The sequence below is a fragment of the Calonectris borealis genome, chromosome 1 (genome assembly GCF_964195595.1).
Source record: "Calonectris borealis chromosome 1, bCalBor7.hap1.2, whole genome shotgun sequence".
Classification (NCBI taxonomy): Eukaryota; Metazoa; Chordata; class Aves; order Procellariiformes; family Procellariidae; genus Calonectris; species Calonectris borealis.
The window spans coordinates 34,030,144-34,051,164 of record NC_134312.1 but is presented as its reverse complement, the minus strand read 5'-3'; the positions used below and the strand labels follow the sequence as shown (position 1 = coordinate 34,051,164).

At 38.4% G+C, this 21,021-nt stretch overlaps 2 protein-coding genes across 2 annotated transcripts in view; one reads left to right on the top strand and one right to left on the bottom strand.

Annotated features, from left to right (window-relative positions):
* The window catches only part of TMEM117 (transmembrane protein 117), a 237,693-nt gene that overhangs the window by 192,920 nt on the left and 23,752 nt on the right, over positions 1-21,021 (bottom strand). The window lies entirely within an intron of this gene.
* Positions 1,811-7,123, top strand: LOC142083434 (P2Y purinoceptor 1-like). Its single transcript, XM_075152875.1, has 2 exons — positions 1,811-1,880; positions 6,102-7,123. The coding sequence occupies exons 1-2, from the start codon at positions 1,811-1,813 to the stop codon at positions 7,121-7,123; spliced, it is 1,092 nt and encodes a 363-aa protein (XP_075008976.1).

Here is a 21,021-nt window from a genome sequence, read left to right as displayed (position 1 = left end):
GAAGAGGAGGCTGAGGGGAGACCTCATCGCGCTCTACAACTACCTGAAGGGAGGTTGTAGCGAGGTGGGGGTTGGTCTCTTCTCCCAAGTAACTAGCGATAGGACAAGAGGAAATGGCCTCAAGTTGCGCCAAGGGAGGTTTAGATTGGACATTAGGAGAAATTTCTTTACTGAAAGAGTGGTCAGGCCTTGGAACAGGCTGCCCAGGGAAGTGGTCGAGTCACCATCCCTGGAAGTATTTAAAAGACGTGTAGATGAGGCCCTTAGGGACATGGTGTAGTGGATATGGTGGTGTTGGGTTGACGGTTGGACACGATGATCTTAAAGGTCTTTTCCAACCTGTATGATTCTAGGATTCTATGATTCTATGATTCTATCTCTCGCGCCCCTATAACTAAGTATCATTGTTTTATCATGGGTTACCATAGATGGTCTATCTTTTTTCCAGATAGAATTTTTCTTTTCTAAGACCAGCTGGACTTTTTAACGTGTTTTACGATTGTTTGGGGTATTGAAAACCTCACCAGTGCAAGAGATTTTTTGCAAGGCAGAGTGTGCCACAGCAGAAGGCAAGAGGGGTAAGGAAGACAACCGATAATTCAAGCAGTAAGGTGAAGGACAGCATCTAATGAGGAGATAGTGCAGTCAGGTACTAGAAGTCCCTTTGCCTAGAAGGGAAAATAAAAGGAAGATGAGGAGCTGGACAGGAAGTATCAAGAGAGGTGATACAGCAGACTGAGAAGAGGAATGGTTTGGGATGGAGGCAGTCTCTGGGAGCTGTTGTTGAACTACAAAGTCTAGGGTAGACACCTTTCGGGAACTAAGGTGCTGAACTTCCAGTATGGGTTGGTGAGGAGAAGGTAACAGTGAGACTGGAAAGGGATGGGAAATGTAACAGCTTAATTAGGAAGCCAGAGCTCTTGAATGCACCTGCATAGACTTGAGGGCATGAAGCCTTTGGTAACTGTAGGATGGAGAAACAGGCACTCTAGGCTGGAAGAAGGGAAACAGACCCTCTGATGCTCTGGCATAGGTTGGTGAGGAGATGAGATTAGGTTGGGAGCAGTAAAATACTCAGGAGACTGGTTGGGGAAGGAGGACCTGTGGGATTAAAAGTCCAGTTTCAGCATAGATTAGGGCTGGACACATGGTGAAGCTATAGGTGGGGGAAATTAGTAAGAAATATGAGGCGTTCATTCAGGGAATGAAACAGGAAGATCCCAGGACTGGTATGTGCTGCTGAAGACTGGAGATGCAGGTTTGGGGCAGGAAGACTGGAGGACCTGGAGCAGACCTGGGCTATGGACTGAAGTGGTAGGTAGGATTTGAGCTCTAGAGTAAGCAGAGTTGGAGGATGGGAGTCATCCAGCAGGTAAGTGGGATGAACCAAGCTCTGTGATGAGACGAGAGCAACATAGGTCCGTGGACCAGTCCAGTAGTAGGGCAGCAATAACAAGGATTCTGGCAGTGAAAAAGGGGGAAGAAAGGGATAGTGCAAACACACACATACATGCCCCAAGCCCCTGTACTATTCTTCTCCTTCACTGCTGGAAACAATGACAGCCCCAGGCCTGTCTAGACTGGGATGTGCAATAAGTCTGTCCTTCCCTAAAAAGCAAGCAGAGGCTGCTATGGCAATAGCAATTTATCCTGACTTACTGAGAGGAGGGGCTTAATGATAAAAGATATCTCCCTTGCAGTTTGACACCTGCTTTCTGAAGAGCTGCCATTGCATCTGGAATACTACCAAAACCTTGGATTAAAAACAGTACTTGCAAAATAGAGTTGTGATTTTAGAAGGTCCAGATTAATGGAGACGAAAAGCACAGCCGGGAATCTAGACTTCTGTAAAATAGATAATTCCAACCTTTCTAAAACAGGTAAGAGAAAGACTTACTAAGTATTAATTGTACCTGTATTCTCCAAAGTAATATAATTTTCCCGATTTAGCTATTACACATTGCTTAATACATACGCATATGTATAAATTTCGTATTTTTTAAAGCACTTTTTCACAAACATTGTCTTCGGTAGGCAAATTCTTACACCTTAACTATCTTTCTACTGTAGCTTATGTTTGCCATATAGGACTTCATTAACTCTCAAGTTAGTACACGAACGTCATTTTTTAATGAAAGAAATAGTAGCTTAATCACAATACATAGACTCAATAGATTGAGTCATTAAGAAGAAAGGAATTGGATATTAGCACAATCTACTTACCTAATTGTGTACAAATACTGCTGTATATTACTTATTGTTCCCATTGTACTAGTATGTGTAATACGCTAAATGCAGTTGAACTAAAATAAGTGAAATGCTCCACTTAATGCTCACATTGCATTATATCCTTTCATAGCAATTCAGTTGAACATAAAAAGGAAATGCATGAGATGATTACCTAACAGGTAAGATGTTAAAGTAAAAATTACAAATAATGCTTTATGGTTTTATAACAAAACCTAGGACTCCCTGTAAAATGCTTTATTAATTTGATAAGATGAGCTAAAAGAGCACATGTAACAGAAATATATTGGTGTATGAATAGTCAGAAATGTGGAAAACTGATCTGGTAACTGGAATAGATTTGTACTCGATTCAAATACAGTTGCAAACAGGCAAACAAAATTCTCAGAGTAATCCCAACAAATAAAACAGTTCATGTAAGATCAGGAATTCTACTACAAAGAATAACAAGCAAAAAGGAGCAAGGGGCAAAGAGAGTAGATAAGGAATAAAATTACATAAAGTAAGCTGTTAACTCAGCTTGATCTTTTTTTTACTTCAGGCCAAATTAATCGCTTATTATGACCTTGTTAAAAATGTCAAAAAACCCCACAGGTATGACAGGGAAGAATATGGTTCCTAGCATATATTTACACATATAAAATTAGATATTTTTTAAATAAACACGCTAAACCTAACTTCGCAAATACAAGCTAAATGCCATATGAATGACTACCAGTGATAAACTGTGAGTTACAATTAGCTACATACACAAATCAAGATTCTTTTCAGTGACACAATGTTTCTTAGCTCCAGAAGAAGTTTCCTCAAAAAGTAATTTTTTACTGAAACAAGCTCTTCTACCTACTCCAAGACTTTGGAGGCCACATCACAGGCACAAGGAGGACACAGGGAAGTAGAGACTTCAGGATTTAGGGCCCTGCAACAAACTAGGGGGTAAATCAGCTCATCAGCTGAAACCCTCTTGACTTTCTATAATAGTGTGCAGACACTGCCAGGGACAAAGACAGAGGAGCTTGTAGATACTCACTCTAAGAGAATCACGGATCTAAGCCATATTTCTTTCAGATCCAGAAGAAGAGACAACCCAATAAGCAGGTACAAAAACTGAGTCAATCAAACAGGTCATTTTTTAAAAATTAAAACTTTTCTAGCATCTTTAGATCCACAGCCCATAAGATGGTTGGATTCATTAGACTCCTGCTTACAGGAGAAACATAAAATTCTTACCCATAAATTTAGCGTGCTTTCTTGTCTTAATTATGAGTGATGGAGCCCATAAAACTTCAACCCTTTCCTGGGCATATGTGTAGTATTCTAATATCAAGCCCTTCATCAAATCAGAGGTATTCCTTTAATTTTGGATGCGCCATCATGTGATTGCTCTTTCTGTCCATTTAATGTTCACGGCCATCTCCATCAATGGCTGAAACCGTCCAGCTGAAAAATTAATCTCAATAAATTGGAAGTATTTTTTAGCCTTGAAAGCCCAATGCTACTTTCCTCAAAGTCTGGCAAGTCTGTTCTTAGTCAGAACTAACAACATATGCAACTCCTCATCTGTCACGGTATAATGTCATGGCGTAGTTGCTCATCCTGCCACTGCTAAGACGTGTGTATGTGTGTTGGCTTTGTTTAAGAATACATGGACTTAGCAGTGAACACAGCAATGTTCAGAAAAAGAAAGTTTTCTTAAACTACAGATGCAAAATTTTGGATTTGAACTGTGAAGATGATCTAGTCACATCCTGTAGCTCGAGTTATTCTGTTGGTGCTAAGATGGTAGACAGAAAACTTGCTGTTGTCTGATATAAAAACCATGTCACTTCTGAAAATTATTACAGCACATATGCAGATCTACTGGACATCAGGAGCAGGTGGCACAGCTGTCTCCCTCCCTCCATTTACACCTACCTCTAGGCCTTTTCCAGGAGCTTGATGAGATCAGGAATCTGGCCTTACAATTCCATCATGCTATTGCCAAGCTGTTTGTGGCCACTTCAGGGCTTATTTATACTGCCAAACCAACTTGGAATCAAGTGCTTAGTGCCTTCATTCACAATTCTTGAAAAGGAAGGCAGAGAGGTAGGAAATACAATTTAATTCAAAGCACATGTGACCTCTAGCCAAGAAGATTTTAGGAAAAGATAACTTTCCTATACATACTCAAACCCCTTTTAATTGAACATTATAAGAAAATGTTACTTAATTGTATTGTACCTGTACATTTTAAAGAATTTACAGGGATATCTTATAAAATTCAGATGAAGAAAAAAATGACACAAAGCTTGTGTAATTTTTTATACTCACAAAGGCTATGGAGAAGAGTAGGGAAAGAGAAAGAGTACAGCTACCCTAGGTGAAAGTACAGTGCTTCAATACTTAACAAAATACATTTAGAGAGCAAACATTCCCCACCTGTGAAATACACTGTGAGTACAACAGATGGCTTTCTATCCATATTCACTTTCTGGAAAGTCATTTGACTGCTTTTGCTGCTGCGCTTCTAGAGAAACAGCTTTCCTTCTTAATTCGTTGAGTACAGTCTGAACTAGCTTTTTGTCAGTTCACTGCCTGGGTGAACTATAAATTTGCAAAGCACAATAACGCAGTCTCTAGCAGGTCTTCACTGTAGCTCGTGTTTGTTACATTTTGACCTGCGTCTGTGAGCATACCTTTGGAAAAGTCATATTGTATTAAGGTTGACGTGAAAGCAAAACATTACGTTCAAAAAAACCACTACTATCAACTTAATGGTTGAAGCTGTTTGAAAATTTTCAAGGAATCAATAACATTTCGAAAAAGTCATTTCTTCCATTCAAAGTGTAGTTTGTATGAGCAAAATTTTACCCTGTCTTTCTATCAAGCACTCTAGTGGACTCTGATCTATAAATGGCTATTTGAATGACCCTCATACAAAGCTCCTGCTTGGACAGACCTTACAGTTTGGCATCTATTGCATCGTTTGGAGAGAGGTTCTGGAAACATGACAAACTGAAATTGGTGACAGCTCATTCTGGCAGAATATTCCAGCTTTTATTTGTTTTTTATTAGGAGTACAAGATCATTGGGATTAAACATAAGACTTTACAAGCATAAAAACCTTGCTTTGAAAAATATATTGCAGATCTATATTCCAGATATTCCATAATGGGCATTATGGGTCGTGAAGAGTGAGACAAAATGAATTCTCTCTAATCCTACCATAAGCACAATGTTTTTGGCCTGGGATATTCATTAACCAAAGAAAGTCAAAGAAAAAGAAAAAAAAAGCAGTTTGTCCAGCGCTTTAGATGGAAAGGTTGCTGTGGCTTTGACAAGCAGGATTTCATCCTGATTTGTTTTGATGCTGTCTTCTGGACCTCAGTCACAGCCCACTGCCCAGCTGCCCACATTACACATGCCTCTAGGCCCCGTATGGATACTCAAGGCAATCAAAGCAAGGATGGAACGAGCGTGGGCAGTTACTGTCCTCCTGTCCTTTCCTTCGCTTCTTCCAAAGATAGACACAGATACATTAGTGGCCAAGGGGACGCTGCTGTTACTGAGGGCGCGTGCTTTTTTTATCTCATCTATCGTACACTAGAGTAAATATTAGAGAGGAAAGAATATAAAGGTTTGGATAAAAGTTCATGAAGATCTGCCTGTGCTGATGTTGTAGAGTAAGCTTTAAGTGTTACCTACTTGGAATTTACATTCTTTTCATATAGAGGAGAGCTTGTACATCATACGACATTCTGAATTCTTTTGCCAGTTCAAACATACTGGATTTAACTTAAAGTTTTGAATTTTAAATTCAATACATGTAATTCAATTTTTATTTTAAAAGCTGTTGGTCTCTCTTTTCCCTTCAGGCATACTCCATGGAAAGATGATGAATGCTACATGCACTATTTTAACCTGCCACAGAAATCCTAAGCTGGAGTGGTACTGTTATTTGCTGATTCTGGTTTGCCTTTCCACTTTATTAACAGGATTTCTAGGCAATATACTTGCACTACGACATTATGTGTACTGCATGAAGACATGGACTACCAATACCATATTTCTCTTTAATTTGGCACTGTGTGACTTTACTTGGACTCTCATGGCACCTTTTTCAGTATATTATAGTCTCCAGAAGTTAGCTGTCTTTTCCAGTCAAGCATTTTATCAGATCATAAGACTATTTTTTAGTATTAATATCTATGGAAGTGTCTATTTCCTGACACTCATCAGTTTTGACAGATATGTAGGTGCCGTCCATCCTATCACTTCATTAACATGGTGGGACAAAGGAAAGGCGGTGTTTTGTACCATTGCGGTATGGATCTTCATAGTGATTGCATCAATGCCAGAGATCTACTACACAGTTGCAGCTGGAAGACAACATGACATCACAGATTCCCTGGATGACACTGAAGGACCTTTACAATTTGCAGTGCCATTCACACTCTCCAAGATTGTACTGAGATTCCTAATTCCAGTCACAGTCATCTTTACATGCTATATGTTAACTCTCAAAGCATTACTACAACTCAGTAAACGTCAGCAAAGAAGGAACAGACTTGTTAGGCCTCTGTTACTGATTTCAGCCGCTATGATTGTATTTGCTGTTTCTTTCATACCTTATCATGTTATGAAGATGGTGATATTAATTTACAGAATTAATTGTCAACCACCCTGTGGGAACATAAGCACATTAAGTGCCATTTATAAAGTCACAGAAATCATCTGCAGCATCAATAGTTGCCTTGACCCAATCATTTTTACGATAGCAAATAAGACATTCTATCAAAGGATTAAAAGTATAAAATGTCATCCCAAATGCCAGTGCTGCTCTTGTCTGACAGGAAGGGTAAGGGACATCACTCTGTCCCCAAAAACAATGACTTAAACATCAGTCTACAAAGACATGCATCTCCCACTGCCCATTTGGTTTAGTATCAACAGACCCGTTTAAAATTTGGTCTCCTGTGTTGTATAGCGATCTCTTGAGTAAGCAAGAATAAACAGCAATGCAGAGTAAAACTTAATCTGTACATCTACTAGAAAAGAAACACTAGCAACTCCTAGCTTTACAGAATTAGCATTTTAAATATTCTTGTCATAAATGTCCCTTAATTTATTGTGGAATAGCACTTCGTACCTGTATGTACATGCGATATGGAATGAACAATGAAGAAAAGTTCTAAGCAGCTACTTTAATTCTTGGCCAGAAAAACATAGTCAGATTAAGAGCACACAGTGTTGAGGAGCCTTCTCATGGTTTCTGTTGATTAATTTTTCATATGTTTGTAAATGCTGCTGTGATTGGACTGTGCAATTAGTAACAATCATGATGCTTACGGCTGAACTTCTCGAGCACTTGCAGAGAGGCTTTCTACAAGTACTTCATTTTAATGCTGCTTGCACTAGAGTTCCACCGACACTGCCAGTGGAACCTCATTAACCCAGGTAAGTGCAGCACATTTCTGAAAACAATAGTAAGATAAAATCCCTGAGGATAGCCAGAGCCACAGTGAATCTGCTCATGAAGCAAACGAGCATGGATTGAAGAGCTTTGTTAATTCTTCCCCCAAACACTGGTGGTGTCCCCCAAACCCTGGGCAATTACAGCTGTTTCTCATAACTGTTCTGCTTCAGGGGAGCATGTTGTTCTGCCATGAACTCTAAACTCATCAACAGGGAGAAGTGTGCATAAGAAATAGAGAGGTGGCTGAGCTGCAAGAAGAGTAAGAGATGCTGCTACACAGGAGTGCTTCTTTACCTGTTCATTTAGGGTCTTAGCATCACAGTTTCAGGACAGTTTAAGGTAATTAGTCTACAGTGCACTTTAATAATTAAAACAGCACAATGTATAGTCATCAAAGAACATCCACCTTCAAGAGTCGTTAAACATGTGTTCTCTCAACACATTGTATGGGTAAAATAATCATATTCCATAGTCAACCACCTGCTGACCTGCTCTCTTGCCAAGTCTCACACACTACCTTGTTAATTATAAAACCCCATGTACCAGTGAGCACATTAAATTTATTTTCAGAAGTTACTCTGACAAAGTATTTTTTAATATACTTTGTACAGTGTCTTAATTCTTTGATTTCCATAGTTTTAATATCATTTTGTCCTCACATGTCTCTATGTAAAAATAATTCTATTTTACATTGGTATTAAATCTCTCTTGTATATTTCAATTGTATCGAGTAAATGTATATGTTTATATAATATCTAGAATAATGTTTTTTTTAATTGTCTATAACTGTGACATGAAATGAAGAACCAGGTCCTGATAAACTGAAACACTTTTACATGTGTTCCGATGTACGAGCAATCTCACAGGATCTCGCAGCAAAATTGCATGCCTATATTCTGTTTAGGGGAGTTACATACTCACCTCACTGTAAGTGCTGCTTTTTTCCTATGATGACTTCTTAATCCTTAATTTTCTCTTATTTTAAAAGAAAAATATTTACCTTTTTTTTACGCGTGAATTGTCTATTGGAAACATGACAGGGTTTTTAACAACGCATTGGCTTCCTTAAGAAGGAGAGCTTGTTAATCCATGAATGGGCACCCATCGGCAATAATATACACTTACATCTCAGACTGATACAGAAACAATGTCAACGCCATTTAGTGACAAAGGTGCTCTCAGCATGAAAAAGGACAGAACAGGAGAGATAAGTGTGAAGCTCTGGGCTAAATGAGTTTATTGCCCTCACTGGATTGCACCCAAGGTTGTAAACAGTAAGTTATTTCCCAAATCAAACACTTGCCATTTTTATCTTTCAATTTATCTTTAAAGGTACAGATACAGTGTTTCTTTCTCCTTTCTCCACCTCAGTATTGCTTTTCAGCAAGTTAATTTGTCTGTGTTCAGGCTGGGTAAAATTCAACATGAAATCAAAATATGCTTTTCTGGACACAAAATTAAACATAAAAACTCACTGCAGTCCTGGGCTAGAAAAAATAACTTCACACCTCTGGGAAGCAGAGATTCTCAGGTTTTACCTGCCCGGACTTCTAATATGTGAGCTTTTTCAGGAGAGGAAACAATGACTTAGACCAGCAACTTCTCTAAATTTTGTAGTGATTTTTAATAGCAAAACAGTTGTTTTTCTGTTCAGACAGATCATTTTATTCTCACTGCATAATATCTACTATATACATGTTAATGTTACTGTTACATATTAAGCAAGTATCATTAGAATGGTCTTTTGTTGCTAATGAGGAAAGAAGCATTCAGTTCAGAAGAAACTGAAAAACATTACCAAAGTCACTTCCTGATTTTGGAAAAAATTGGAATTGTTTCCTCTTGAAGTGCTGCCTTTGTAACAGCTATAAATACAGCCTGTGCTCACAAGTACCCAAAGTTGGCAAGAATAAAATTTCAAATTTCAATTAAAGGTTGGACTGAAAGCCTCTAATGAGCTCAAGACGAATGAAATAATTTAAAAGCTTCACAGATAACCCTTCCACAACTCATATGCAATGTCTTCTGCAAGCAGCATTAATGTGGATTGCAGAGATTCTCAAGCAAAGTCTAGGGTCCCTCTGCCTGTGTTTCAGCATGTAAAAAGAAAAACTAAGACAACAGTAAGGAAATGCTTTAAAGTCAATGTGAGAGTCTGACTCAAAAAAAAGCTAGGGAGAAATTTCATTCTGGTCAGGTAATCAGAACATAAAATGCATTTAACTGAACAAGAATGACCTTTATATTCTTCTCAGTGTGACTGAACTATGCAGTATACTCACACAGAAAGATGCAAAATGAGATGCTTCTTATTTTCTGTCAGCATCACCCTACCAAAGAGCCGCATGGTCCAGGGCATGCATGATGGAGCAATGCCAGCAACTGCCATCATGGGCCTGGGAGAGTACCGAGGAGCGCTTTTTGCGCTGTGCCAGTGACTAGGGAAGGACTGGGGAAGCAAACAGGCAGGGACCTGCTTTTCCAGGGGAGAATCCAGATCTCAGCCGAATCGGAAGATAAAAATTGCCACAAAATACTATGTATCATCAAGACAATACTGATTTTTGCTGTGTATCTTTTGATACTCCCTGACCCCCAAGAATATGAGCAAGAGATACAGGCAGCATGGATGGTAGCCCTGCTCTGAACTCTTTGCTGGGGAGCAAGGAGCAAGATGGAGACTCCTCCAGTTCACTTAAGTAGGACTGAGTAAGTTGGGTGTCCTAGCTCCTCAGTTCACTGTTCTGGGCTCACCTGCAGAACAAGGGACAAACTGTTTGGACTCTGAAACCCTAGTTTTTCTGCATTGCTCCTTTTTGTGTCCCACTGAAAGAAAAAAATGGAATAAACTGCATTACAAAAGTAAATCCCTGCCTCCATGTCTGTTTCTGTAGCTGGATGCAGTCCTACATGGTCGACACAATCCTATAAAGTTCATTAATTTTCTATCAATAAAGCCATCTATAACAGAGATCCCACGTACTCGCACACATAAGAGAAAAAGGGGAAGAAAAAGCAAAGAAACCACCTTATGCTTCTGAAAAGATTATTCGCAACCAACCCCGAATAATGAAGAATGGAAGGGAAAAAAGAAGATGGGGGCATTCCTACAAAACGTATCTGTGTCGCAGTGCCTCTGTCATCTGTTCTCCTGGCCTGGGCATCTCACACAACATGCCTTGTGCTGAGCTGAGTCTAAAGACACTGGGTAATCTTTCAAAATCATCTTCAGGACACAAAACTCATGAAAAATCCTTCCCACTCTTACCATCAGCTATTCATGTTCCTCATGATACTCAGCTGTGAATACACCCTAGTAGCTGACAAGGCTTCTAGACATTTGTTTGCCTGTTCATAAATGATTCTATAATCAATTAAACACACTTTTTTAAAGCGTTTTTGTTCAACTAGGCTGAACTAATGCTAATGTTGTCCTGACTGAAATCAAAGGTTTTCTACAAAATAAGAGTTAAAAGGCACAAGACATCTGTTCGTATTTACTTGGTCACATTTTTATTTGGAAAGACATGCTCCTAGAATGTTTTATTATAATATTCCCCAGATAGAATGACATAAACAAATAAAATTAAATAAGTTTATTCCATTTTGCTACAATAAGCGAACAATAACGTAAACAGCTAAGAGCCAAAGTCAACATCTACTATGACAAGTATGCTGCAATACTGGTTTCTCACAGATCTTTGTTTGGATTAAATCTGAGGACATGGCATCCAATTAAATGTCCAACTGTTATAATGAGTTTGAACACATTATTGAATGTTGTAATCATGTATTAACCTACAAAACTGACTGCAAGGTATGGGTAGCTTTCATGTACCGTATCTAGATCCTGAGATATTACAGTGGTGGACATCTTTGTAATATACTAGATGAATACAAAATAGACCATGGCCTGAAAGATTTGACTGTTTATGTATGTGCTCAGCTGTGGTCAGAGAAAGAACTTTCTCATTTACTACTGTAAATTCAGCATTGTTTTGTAAGCAAATATTGTTAAAAACCTCTAAGTTGAAGAGGTAAATTTTGCTACAAATGTCCCAAAGCTGCTTTCTGAGGAAAGCCGTCTTTATGCATCCACTGTTCTCCATTTGTCTTTGTAATACTTTTATCTCACAGACAAACTACCTGAAATTTTCACATTTATTAAGATACAAACTTATCTTTTTTAAATAAAAATGTTCAAATGTTCCTGAAAGTTTGGTTTTCTCTTCAATATACATAAATGAATGTATTCTGATATCAAAGTTTTTCTTTTCCACGCCTCAGAAACACCTCACTTGGCAAAAAGCTATGACAAACAGTACCACAAGGCAGTTAAAATACTTCACTTTTGTACACTGCTTTCATCAGTGGAAGCCAAAGCTCTTTAGGCAGAAGAAAAAATATGCCTAGACTGACTCTAGCTGGAGGAACCATGGCAGAGGCAGGTAATGTGGCTAAGTCCACCCATCCGCCTCACAGGGAAACGTAGCTTCTCTGCCCCTGTTGTAGAGAAACGTCTGAATCTCAGGGCTGCCATGTCTCCCCGCGCTGTGCCTGGAGCCCGCAGTCAGAGGAGACGGGACGTACTGGCCCCCGTGCAGGGACCTACCACCTCTATAGCCCCCACGCTCTCTTTTCAGGCCTTCTCCCGCTTACCAGCTCAGTCCCTTCCTCTTCACGTGACCCAGCATGGATGAGGCTTCCTCCAGCTGGGAAAGGTGAACCTTAATCACTGAGCACTGCAGTTCTCAGCTTTTGCAGTCTAAGGTAAAATGCTGCCTAATGTCACAAAATGTACATATTCAAGGTCTCAGCTACTGACCTAGCTAGAAAAGCGATGTCCTCGCAAAGTACATGGTGTGCTAGGGCAACGGGAACCTAGGATCTCCGGTTTTCCACCAGTCCAGCCAAGGCTGGTCAGAAGATAAGACATCAGTAGCCAGACGTCTTTCCACCAGGCTTCTTGTGCAGCCTGTCTTACCTGATTTGGGTGGTTTCAAGGGCCTGGCGTGAACTAGAAACCGCAGGTGAGTAAATGCAAGTGAAACATACAGCACTCTGCCTTCCTCTAAAATGCCACATTTAAATGCCAGTTTAAAAACTGCTTGCTATTGCCCAAAGAAAAAAGCACAGAAATACAAATGTTCATAAGAATGTACATTCATCTTTTAACAACAAAAACAAGAACAGGAAAATGGACTTTTGCTGCTGCAAGGAAAGGGACAACATTTTCTTCTCTTTAGTGGATTACCCAAAGGCAATGGAGAGCAGGGTGGTAATGGTCAGTGCCATCTGCTGTACCGAACATTGCAGGGGATTCATAAAGGCACCACATCTCCCTCTTTGCTTTACATTAATGTCATTACTTTTACCTAGATGCAATACCTCGAGCTGCTGTTGTGAAAAAGCTGTAAAATGCAGATAATATGGGAAGACTTAAAGCTATGCCAGAATTACAGTGTGCAGGCAGGCCTGATTCAGAATTTTTCTGCATCTATTAATTTCCATTATACAGATTTAACATACAATTTTAATTATAGACTTTACTCTTACTGATGTTATTACTTCAGGTTTAGACAATTGTGCTGATGCAGTTAAAAGGAAACCTGTAAAAATAGATATCGATTTCCTATAAAGTTTTAGAACATTTTTTAGTTGGGAAGCAACTTAAAAACCTGCGTTAGCAATAGAAAATGCTAACAACGCATTTGTTCTTGAGGTGCAGATTTTTTAATTCTATGTGACTGTATCCCAGGTTATAAAATGAATGTGATAAACATTTTCCTCTCTTTAGATGCCTTTACTGCATAGCAAAAGAAAAGTTGGTTAGAGGGCATATAAGTATTAATTATAGTTTTGCACTCTTTATTCTTTAAGAATTTTTAGCGTTTTTAAGAAACCTGCTTTTTTTTAACTGCCAGACCTATAAAAGTAATTTAATGATCCTCCTCCATTTTCTCATTTTAGAGTTACAATGTTTCATCATCTTCTCTGTAGTGCCTAATAGAAACTACATTTTCCTTCTTTGAATTCATTGGAATCCAAATTTCACAGTAGATAAAAGAAACATAGCAGTATTTGTATCCCATATAACGCTGATGTTGAACTCTGAAGGGCAGTGCTGTAATCTCTGTTTTTCAACACCAGTTCAGTGATACTCTGTAATGACTTGTCAAAATAATTATTTCAATTTTTTATTCAAACTGTTTGCTCTTTTCTCCTGAAACTGCACTGAAACTGATTCGCTAGTTTATTTTTATCAATAAATGGAGTTCCTTACGATCTATCTATTACACAGCCTTTTTAAAGAAACATTTATAAAGCATTTTTTGAGTCAGGAAACAGCAGATTTCATCCTCATCCATCTAGGACCATCTACAGTTTACAAATGGTCATTGCAGTAAGTGGTCCAAAATGCAGTATTGTGGCGCAGTAAATTACAAACTTGATTTTAATATAAACATATAAAAATATAAACATATTTTAATATGTTTATATGTAAATATTTTGATATGTTTAAATAATATATTTGAATAATAGCAAATATGCATAATAAACCTTTAGCGTGATTTGAATGAGCAATGCCCCTTTCTATCAAACACATTCAGTGGAGGTCGACAGAAAACAGCCACCCACAAGTAACCCTAGTGCTGAACTGGAACTCAAAAGAGATTTAGATTTGACCGCAAGCTTTGCCAGAGATTTTCTACGGGACTGAGGCAAACAACGCTGTCTCTGGGACTCAGTGGGGGGAATGTAAGGGTCACTACTAAGCGTGCATGCTGAGCAAAGACTGGCAGAGAGCATGAGAAAAAAGAGATTTACATTTTCTTGAGGCAAAAAAGTAGTCACTTGGTCAGTGAAATACAGGAGACAGCAGCTGTTCTAACAAAAAGAATTTGCGTATCAAAGGAAGTGAAACAATGCTCATTTTAATTTAAAAAAAAAAACGAGCTAGACTCCCTCCAGGTCAAGAACAGAGTACGCTATTTTTTGTCTAGACCCCCTCAGCAAATGAGAGCTCCCATCCAGGACGTTCCCTCTCTCCAGTTCTAACTGGAGGTGTAAAGCATGCAGAAAAAAAAAGAAACCCTGACCAGTGATAGCTTTCTGATTTAATTTCAGTATGTAAAGATTAAGCATGGGTCTTGTTTTATTTCTTGTCTTCAATAAATATTTGCCACTATGCTGTCTGTCTTGGTCACTGTGACTAAATCTCACAAACAGGAACCCCAGGGATTACAGAGCGTGTTTGCGTTTCAAATGCACAAGTGCAGAATTGATGTTGTGGGACCAAGAGAAAGTATATTCCAATGACAACGAAGACGGCTCTCTAGCCTACAATGAAATACGGGGGCACGCACTTTAGATCTGAGAGTTTTCAGACTTGGTGAAAACTATGGTTTCATAAGCTATATAATTCCCAACTAGCAGCTGTATATATGTCCAGACAGACACTTCTCTGAGCACCAAAAAGGGATAAAATCAGTTAATCAAGCCTTACATCAATATTAGTATGTGCTGCAAGCAGCATAGATCTTACTGGAGGAAAGTTGATTATTATTCTACCAGACTCAAAACAGCCTAAGGTTAGGCAGTCCTACTTCTAACAAGTGACTGCATGGCACTTCCAATATTTTGCAGGCTTTTATGCCCACTGTTACAGAAGCACTAGATAAAGCCCCAACTCCATTAACTTTGCCCCAAGTTCCCAGTTGTCTTACCACCCCTTTGCCCTCCTACCATGGGATAGAGGATGCAAAAATACTAGTTATTTCAACAAATCTATTTCATAACGGCACACCCAAAACAAGTGATATGGAATGAGCTTTCACTGGTTAAAACGTTTGCAAGACCTATTTCAACTTTGGCCTGAAGTTTCCAGATGCTGAAAAAGTTCTTCAGGAAAAAAAGTCAAGTTCTCTACTTTGATAACACAGGATTATGTTTACAGAATTAAAAAGTGGAACTAAAGTTATGTCTTTTTTTAACAACCTGCAAATCGAACTTTATATATTGACATTTTTTCACAAAGTTGCAATATTCAAAGGAACCCAGTGAAAATCTGAATATCTGTTTCATACAGATAGCTTCCACTAATGCACAAAACAAACCTCCTGCAATGACATAATATTAAGCATTGCTCGTTAATCCTAATTTGGCTTTCTAGAAAAAGCACATTATTCATTTTTATTATGTACACTATGTAATGGTGTCCAAAAAGGATTATTTACTACATACAAATTGAAAGAGTAGAAATCCACAGTATCAGCTAAACCACCATATCCACTGTATTTAGCAGTAACTTTGGAAAAATTTAATTTTAAATCATTTGATTTAAATCACTTTGCAAAAGCAAGTAACCATGGCAAATACTATACTGAGAAATATATCTTCACTAGAAATAAACTGGATGGAGAAACTTTGTTAACAATCAGTGAAACTTTGGACAAATGAACAGTTCCATAGAAAATTTCCTTTGGAGTTAAATCAGATATATAATGAAACGAAATTTTCATTACCAAAAAAAGCCAAAGGGTGGGTATGTTCCACAGTAGAACACATGAAAATACTACTTAATGGTAACTGCATAAAAAGCTAGTAACTAGTAGGTTGGCAGCGGAGTGCTGTAATTGAAAAATGTATTTTTTTCAAATATATGCTTTCCCTACTCAGGTTTGTGTTTTCCTTTGTTTTTAAATGAATTATCAATTTAATCACAAAAATAGTGTACAGAAATATTCATTACTATTCTTCATCTAGCATATTTATGTCTCCTTATTTAGAGAAAATAACTGTTTAATTAGCTGCCATATTCATTCAATACCACTAGAAGGTGCTCCTCTGTTGAAAGATAATTATTTCTGCCTGAATTGCTTCTCAAAGCTAATCTTCCTCTGATAATTGTGGTTCTGACCAGTTGTTTACACAGACTGTAATTGCAACAACCACGCCTGTTATACAACAGCAGGACCTCATATGCCATAACCATTACCACAGCATGAGAATAACAGATCTGTTATCACTCATTTTCTTGATAAAGCCGAAACCCAGCTGAGCAGTTAGTTTTGCTGGAAGGTGAGGCATGGAAACCGTGGTGGAGTTGATGCATTTTAAAGAGCCACAGTTTCTGTAAGGTTAGGAAAAACCCATTCCTGGAGTAACTTAGGGCATCCCTAGAGAGATGTTTGCATGCTTGTCTGAAGTCTGAAGGCAAAAGGAGAGTCCAACATAAAAAAAGCTGTAAGACAACCATACAAATGTAAGCATATGATCTACACCAATTCCACACCAACAGTATCAGGACACCAAACTGCATCTGGAAATCTAAGGATCAATAATTTATATTTCATACACAACCTTATATGAGCCTCAACCAAGTTAAGATTTAGTTTGACACGTAGAAAGGCATTCTGATAACCTCTGGGTACACACAGACTGCCTCGGTAAGCTCTTCATATATACAATAAAAACCTTAACTGAGAGGTGAAGTAATTGCAGTTTTTCTAATAAAAAACTTCAGCCTGCGCAATGTCTGAAGAGTTTTAAGTTTTACGTCATCTGGGATTGGGTAAGATTTTTGTGAGAATGGGAAAAGAAAAGGGGAAATGAGGATGGACTGATGGGCTAAGGTGAGATTCTGACTCTTTTAGCTGTAAACCTTGGACGAAGTCTGAAAGTGACCACTAAGGAATGCAATGTCTGGGCATACTTTGAGAGCCTGGATTTCATGAGCTTTTTTCGCTTAAACAACCGTCACTAGAAAGGCCATTTTCTCTGAGAGATGGTAAAGGAAGAAAGTCACCATGCAGTTCAAACAGTTTAAACCATTAAAAACTAAGGTCAGCTCCCAGGGAGAAGCTTCCTGCTGGTGAGGAGACATGCACGTGGTCCTTCCCAACTTTCACTATCACAAGGGAAGCCAGCGCAGTATAATCTTCCACTGGAGCACTCTGCAGAGCCTGTTGCAAGCAGCAAACTAAGTAAGCTTAGAGGCTACTCAAATAGAGTTTGATTCACCAGACAGGTCTGAATGATCAAAATTGAAATAATCAAAGGAGAAAGGTGCTGGTGAACTGTTCGGGAAGAAAGCCTTTTTCATCCACCTCTCTATATTAATATGGCAAAAAGCTGTTCCCTGGGAAATCTGATACTACTACAGAAAAGCGTTCCACCTCTAAAGGTGCATCTGTCCAACTTTTAGATGGACAATAATTTATACAGTTCAGGATCTAAGAGAAAGAGAAATAACAAAGACATGTCAATGATGTAACTTTCGGGTCCAGAATGCTTTATGTGCAGCATCTTAATTTTCAAATAGCCAAAAAAGAGCTCTCCATCTTGAGATGCTAGTGTCTTAACAAGAAACAGGCACAGCAAACAGTATATGGCATTTGTTTCCTTGAAGTTATGGGGCACTTTCTCAGTTTTGCTGCTGAACATTTCCAGCTCTTTCAAAGGAAGATTCCTTCCCTCTCAGAGTAAGAAATTCAAACCTCTTCAACAGAGTCAAAAATGTCTTCACTCACTTTGAAGTAGTAGTTATTTTAGGAATACCTTGTTAGACTACATTCAATACATCTTGTATGTATTGAAAAATAACCACAAATTTTGTCTTGAGGCATTTACAATGGTCACAAAATATCCACTGAGACTCCTTGAGAGTCTAGTTATAAAGGGGTTCAATTTCAAATAATATGAATTATTCAGTCACAAAATGAATAGTGCCTTTCATAGTGCCAAAGACACCTAAGTGACACTGACATATTTAGGAATACACATGCTCTTCCATCTATGAGGAAGCGGTCTTTGAAGAACTTCACCTTTCCATAATACGGCACACCAAGGAAATGGCTAGAACAGGCTTAACCTGCTTCCCGACGTGTGAGACAGCTTTATGGCATGCCTCTTGAGGGATAAGGTTTGCAATTATAAAAATGAAAAATAGGGATTGAATATATACTTACATTGAACATACCTCAATGTAAGTAACACGAGAATTCCTACTCTCGATTTTTGTCTTGTAATGTAATTATATCAGGTGTCAATCTGATTTCCAGGGCACTACCCACAGGAGAAGGTGAGTGAAGAGCCTGTGCTCTGCAGCAAATGGGGTAACTGTTCCAGGGAAAAGTCTTGTCTGGAGTAGCTGATCAAGAACTCCACAGAAACTCTACATAAAGTATTAGGTTTTAGTTTCTTCTTCACTTCCTGTACCTCACGAAATTCCAACACATTACACTGCCAAGAGTGAATTAAGATCCGTATTTTTTGTCACATCTATGACCACAGATTAGCAAGAGAGCTAGGATATTTGCGGGTTTTTGTTAATTAAAGCTGAGATCTCTCTTGTTCTCTTTCTCTCAAGTAAATTAAAATTTTAGGCCTTGTTCTCTTTCTCTCAAGTAAACTAAAATTAAATATTTTTGCTGCTGTGACTCTCTAGGAACATTTTCCTAGATCCCGCCTTATCTCTTTATGCCCTCTCTGCTATAATATCTGATTTTCATTATTTGTTTAGCATGTTTGTCTTTGAATCTTGTACAGATTTAGTTTCTTCTTTGCTTCAGTATTAAACAAAAGTGTTCTTCTTAGTAGACATACATTGCATCATGTCCCAGAAATAGAAAATATTACTTAGCATGTGCATAAGTAAGCCCACAAAGCCCTAAGCAGCTGTCCACTTTAAAAGATCATACCCCAGTGCTGCAGATAAAAGATGAATTCAAGGCAATTTAAAAGACAGGACAACCTCAGCAGAACATTCTGCCCCTTTCCACTGACAGTTTGTTTTTAAATTTTCAGTTTCTCTGGACTTCAGACAAATGACCAAACCCAACAAGTTTCCCAGTATCTTAACAGAAGTAGGAGGATGAAGGACTCGGTAAATTTGGGGGTTTATGAGTACATGTGAAAATTTGAGAAGGACTTGCTTCTTATAACAGCTAGGCAGGAACAAAGACTACTGCTAAGTACCACCTTTATTATTTGTCTTCAGAATGACTGTCAAAGGCATCTAAAAATAGAGATATTTTTGTTTGAATTCTGAACAAACTGTTGGAGGCTGAGAAACTGTTCTAGGAGTTATCAGTACAGTCTTTCCTATTCCTATACTTTATCTTAGCATACACAGTGGGCTACTGGCAGATACTGAGCCAGAAGCATCACTGGTTTAATCCACAAAGTTTGTAATGTTCTCAAGTCTTATAAGTCATAAAAATAAATAAGTGATAATCACATCTAAATCAGCTACTTTGCCATAACTTATTCAACGGTCAATTTGAATATGCAAAAGATCTTAATTTTTATCATTCTAGGTAATTAAGTGATAGATGCATAAGAGAAAGGAAAAGGCAGAAGTCACTGTGTTAGAAGTGGAACAGGCAGATAAAGCAATGTGGAAAACATGAAAATGCGATTGTTGCCTGCAATTTTTAACTCGTGTCTTAATAAATGATTTTTCTGAATCTTTGGTTATGTAATCTCAGAAATCTTAAACTCCTGCTTTGCTGAGCTTAAAGGAAAACATTACTTTAAACATTTTAAATGTTTTTGGACATTTATATCAAACAGGAAAACACTCAATATTTTTCTAATTACCATTGTAATCATTAAAATATCATCATAACCATCATTAAATTACCATCAGCGTCTTTACTTGAAAATTTCAAAAGAGTCTTGCTCCCAAACACCTATGTAGTCATCTGCTTTCATGCTGTGCTGCAGAGATTGGGCGGCTGCATAACTACCCAAAGTGGAAGTCAGTTCTAATGAGGCCTTCTTAATGGCACCAAGGAACCATAACATGCTGGTGTTTGGGCAATAACAAGTGAGGACTACTTGTGGATTAAATGTCAAAGCATTCCTAAATGGTAGTTACATAATATATGGTGGAATTGACTCTGTTTAGGACTAAAATGCAGCTGTCTCAGTGAAACATGGTAGATAGGTAAGAACATCTCACCTTACTTAGAAAACAAAGGAAATTATAATGCTTTATCTGAACCAAGCTTTGAGAATATTTGGATGAAAAGTCCTTAGTTTGTAAAAGCTTCACAAGATCATTGCTTCTTACAATGGGTTACTCAACATGTACTGTTCTTGCCTCAGTTCACCTTGCCCTGAGGCTCTGCTGCTACCTCTACCCCGATGCCCAGTCTGCCCCTGGGAGACTCCTCTCCCACCTGGAGGCACCAGGGAGAGCGTGAATCCTCAAAGCAGAAAAGTCTCTGCTGTTCCTGCCAGGGGGGGAACGGCGTACTGCCCCTTCTGATGAAAAGAGAGAAAAAAGAAAGCAGAAAACTGTTTGCCAGTGT

Bases quoted from the DNA above. Each gene is read 5' to 3' on its own strand.
- LOC142083434 (XM_075152875.1), top strand. From the start codon at position 1,811: ATGGAGACGAAAAGCACAGCCGGGAATCTAGACTTCTGTAAAATAGAT. The intron at 1,881-6,101 runs GTAAGAGAAAGA...TTTTCCCTTCAG, and splicing joins TTCCAACCTTTCTAAAACAG to GCATACTCCATGGAAAGATG.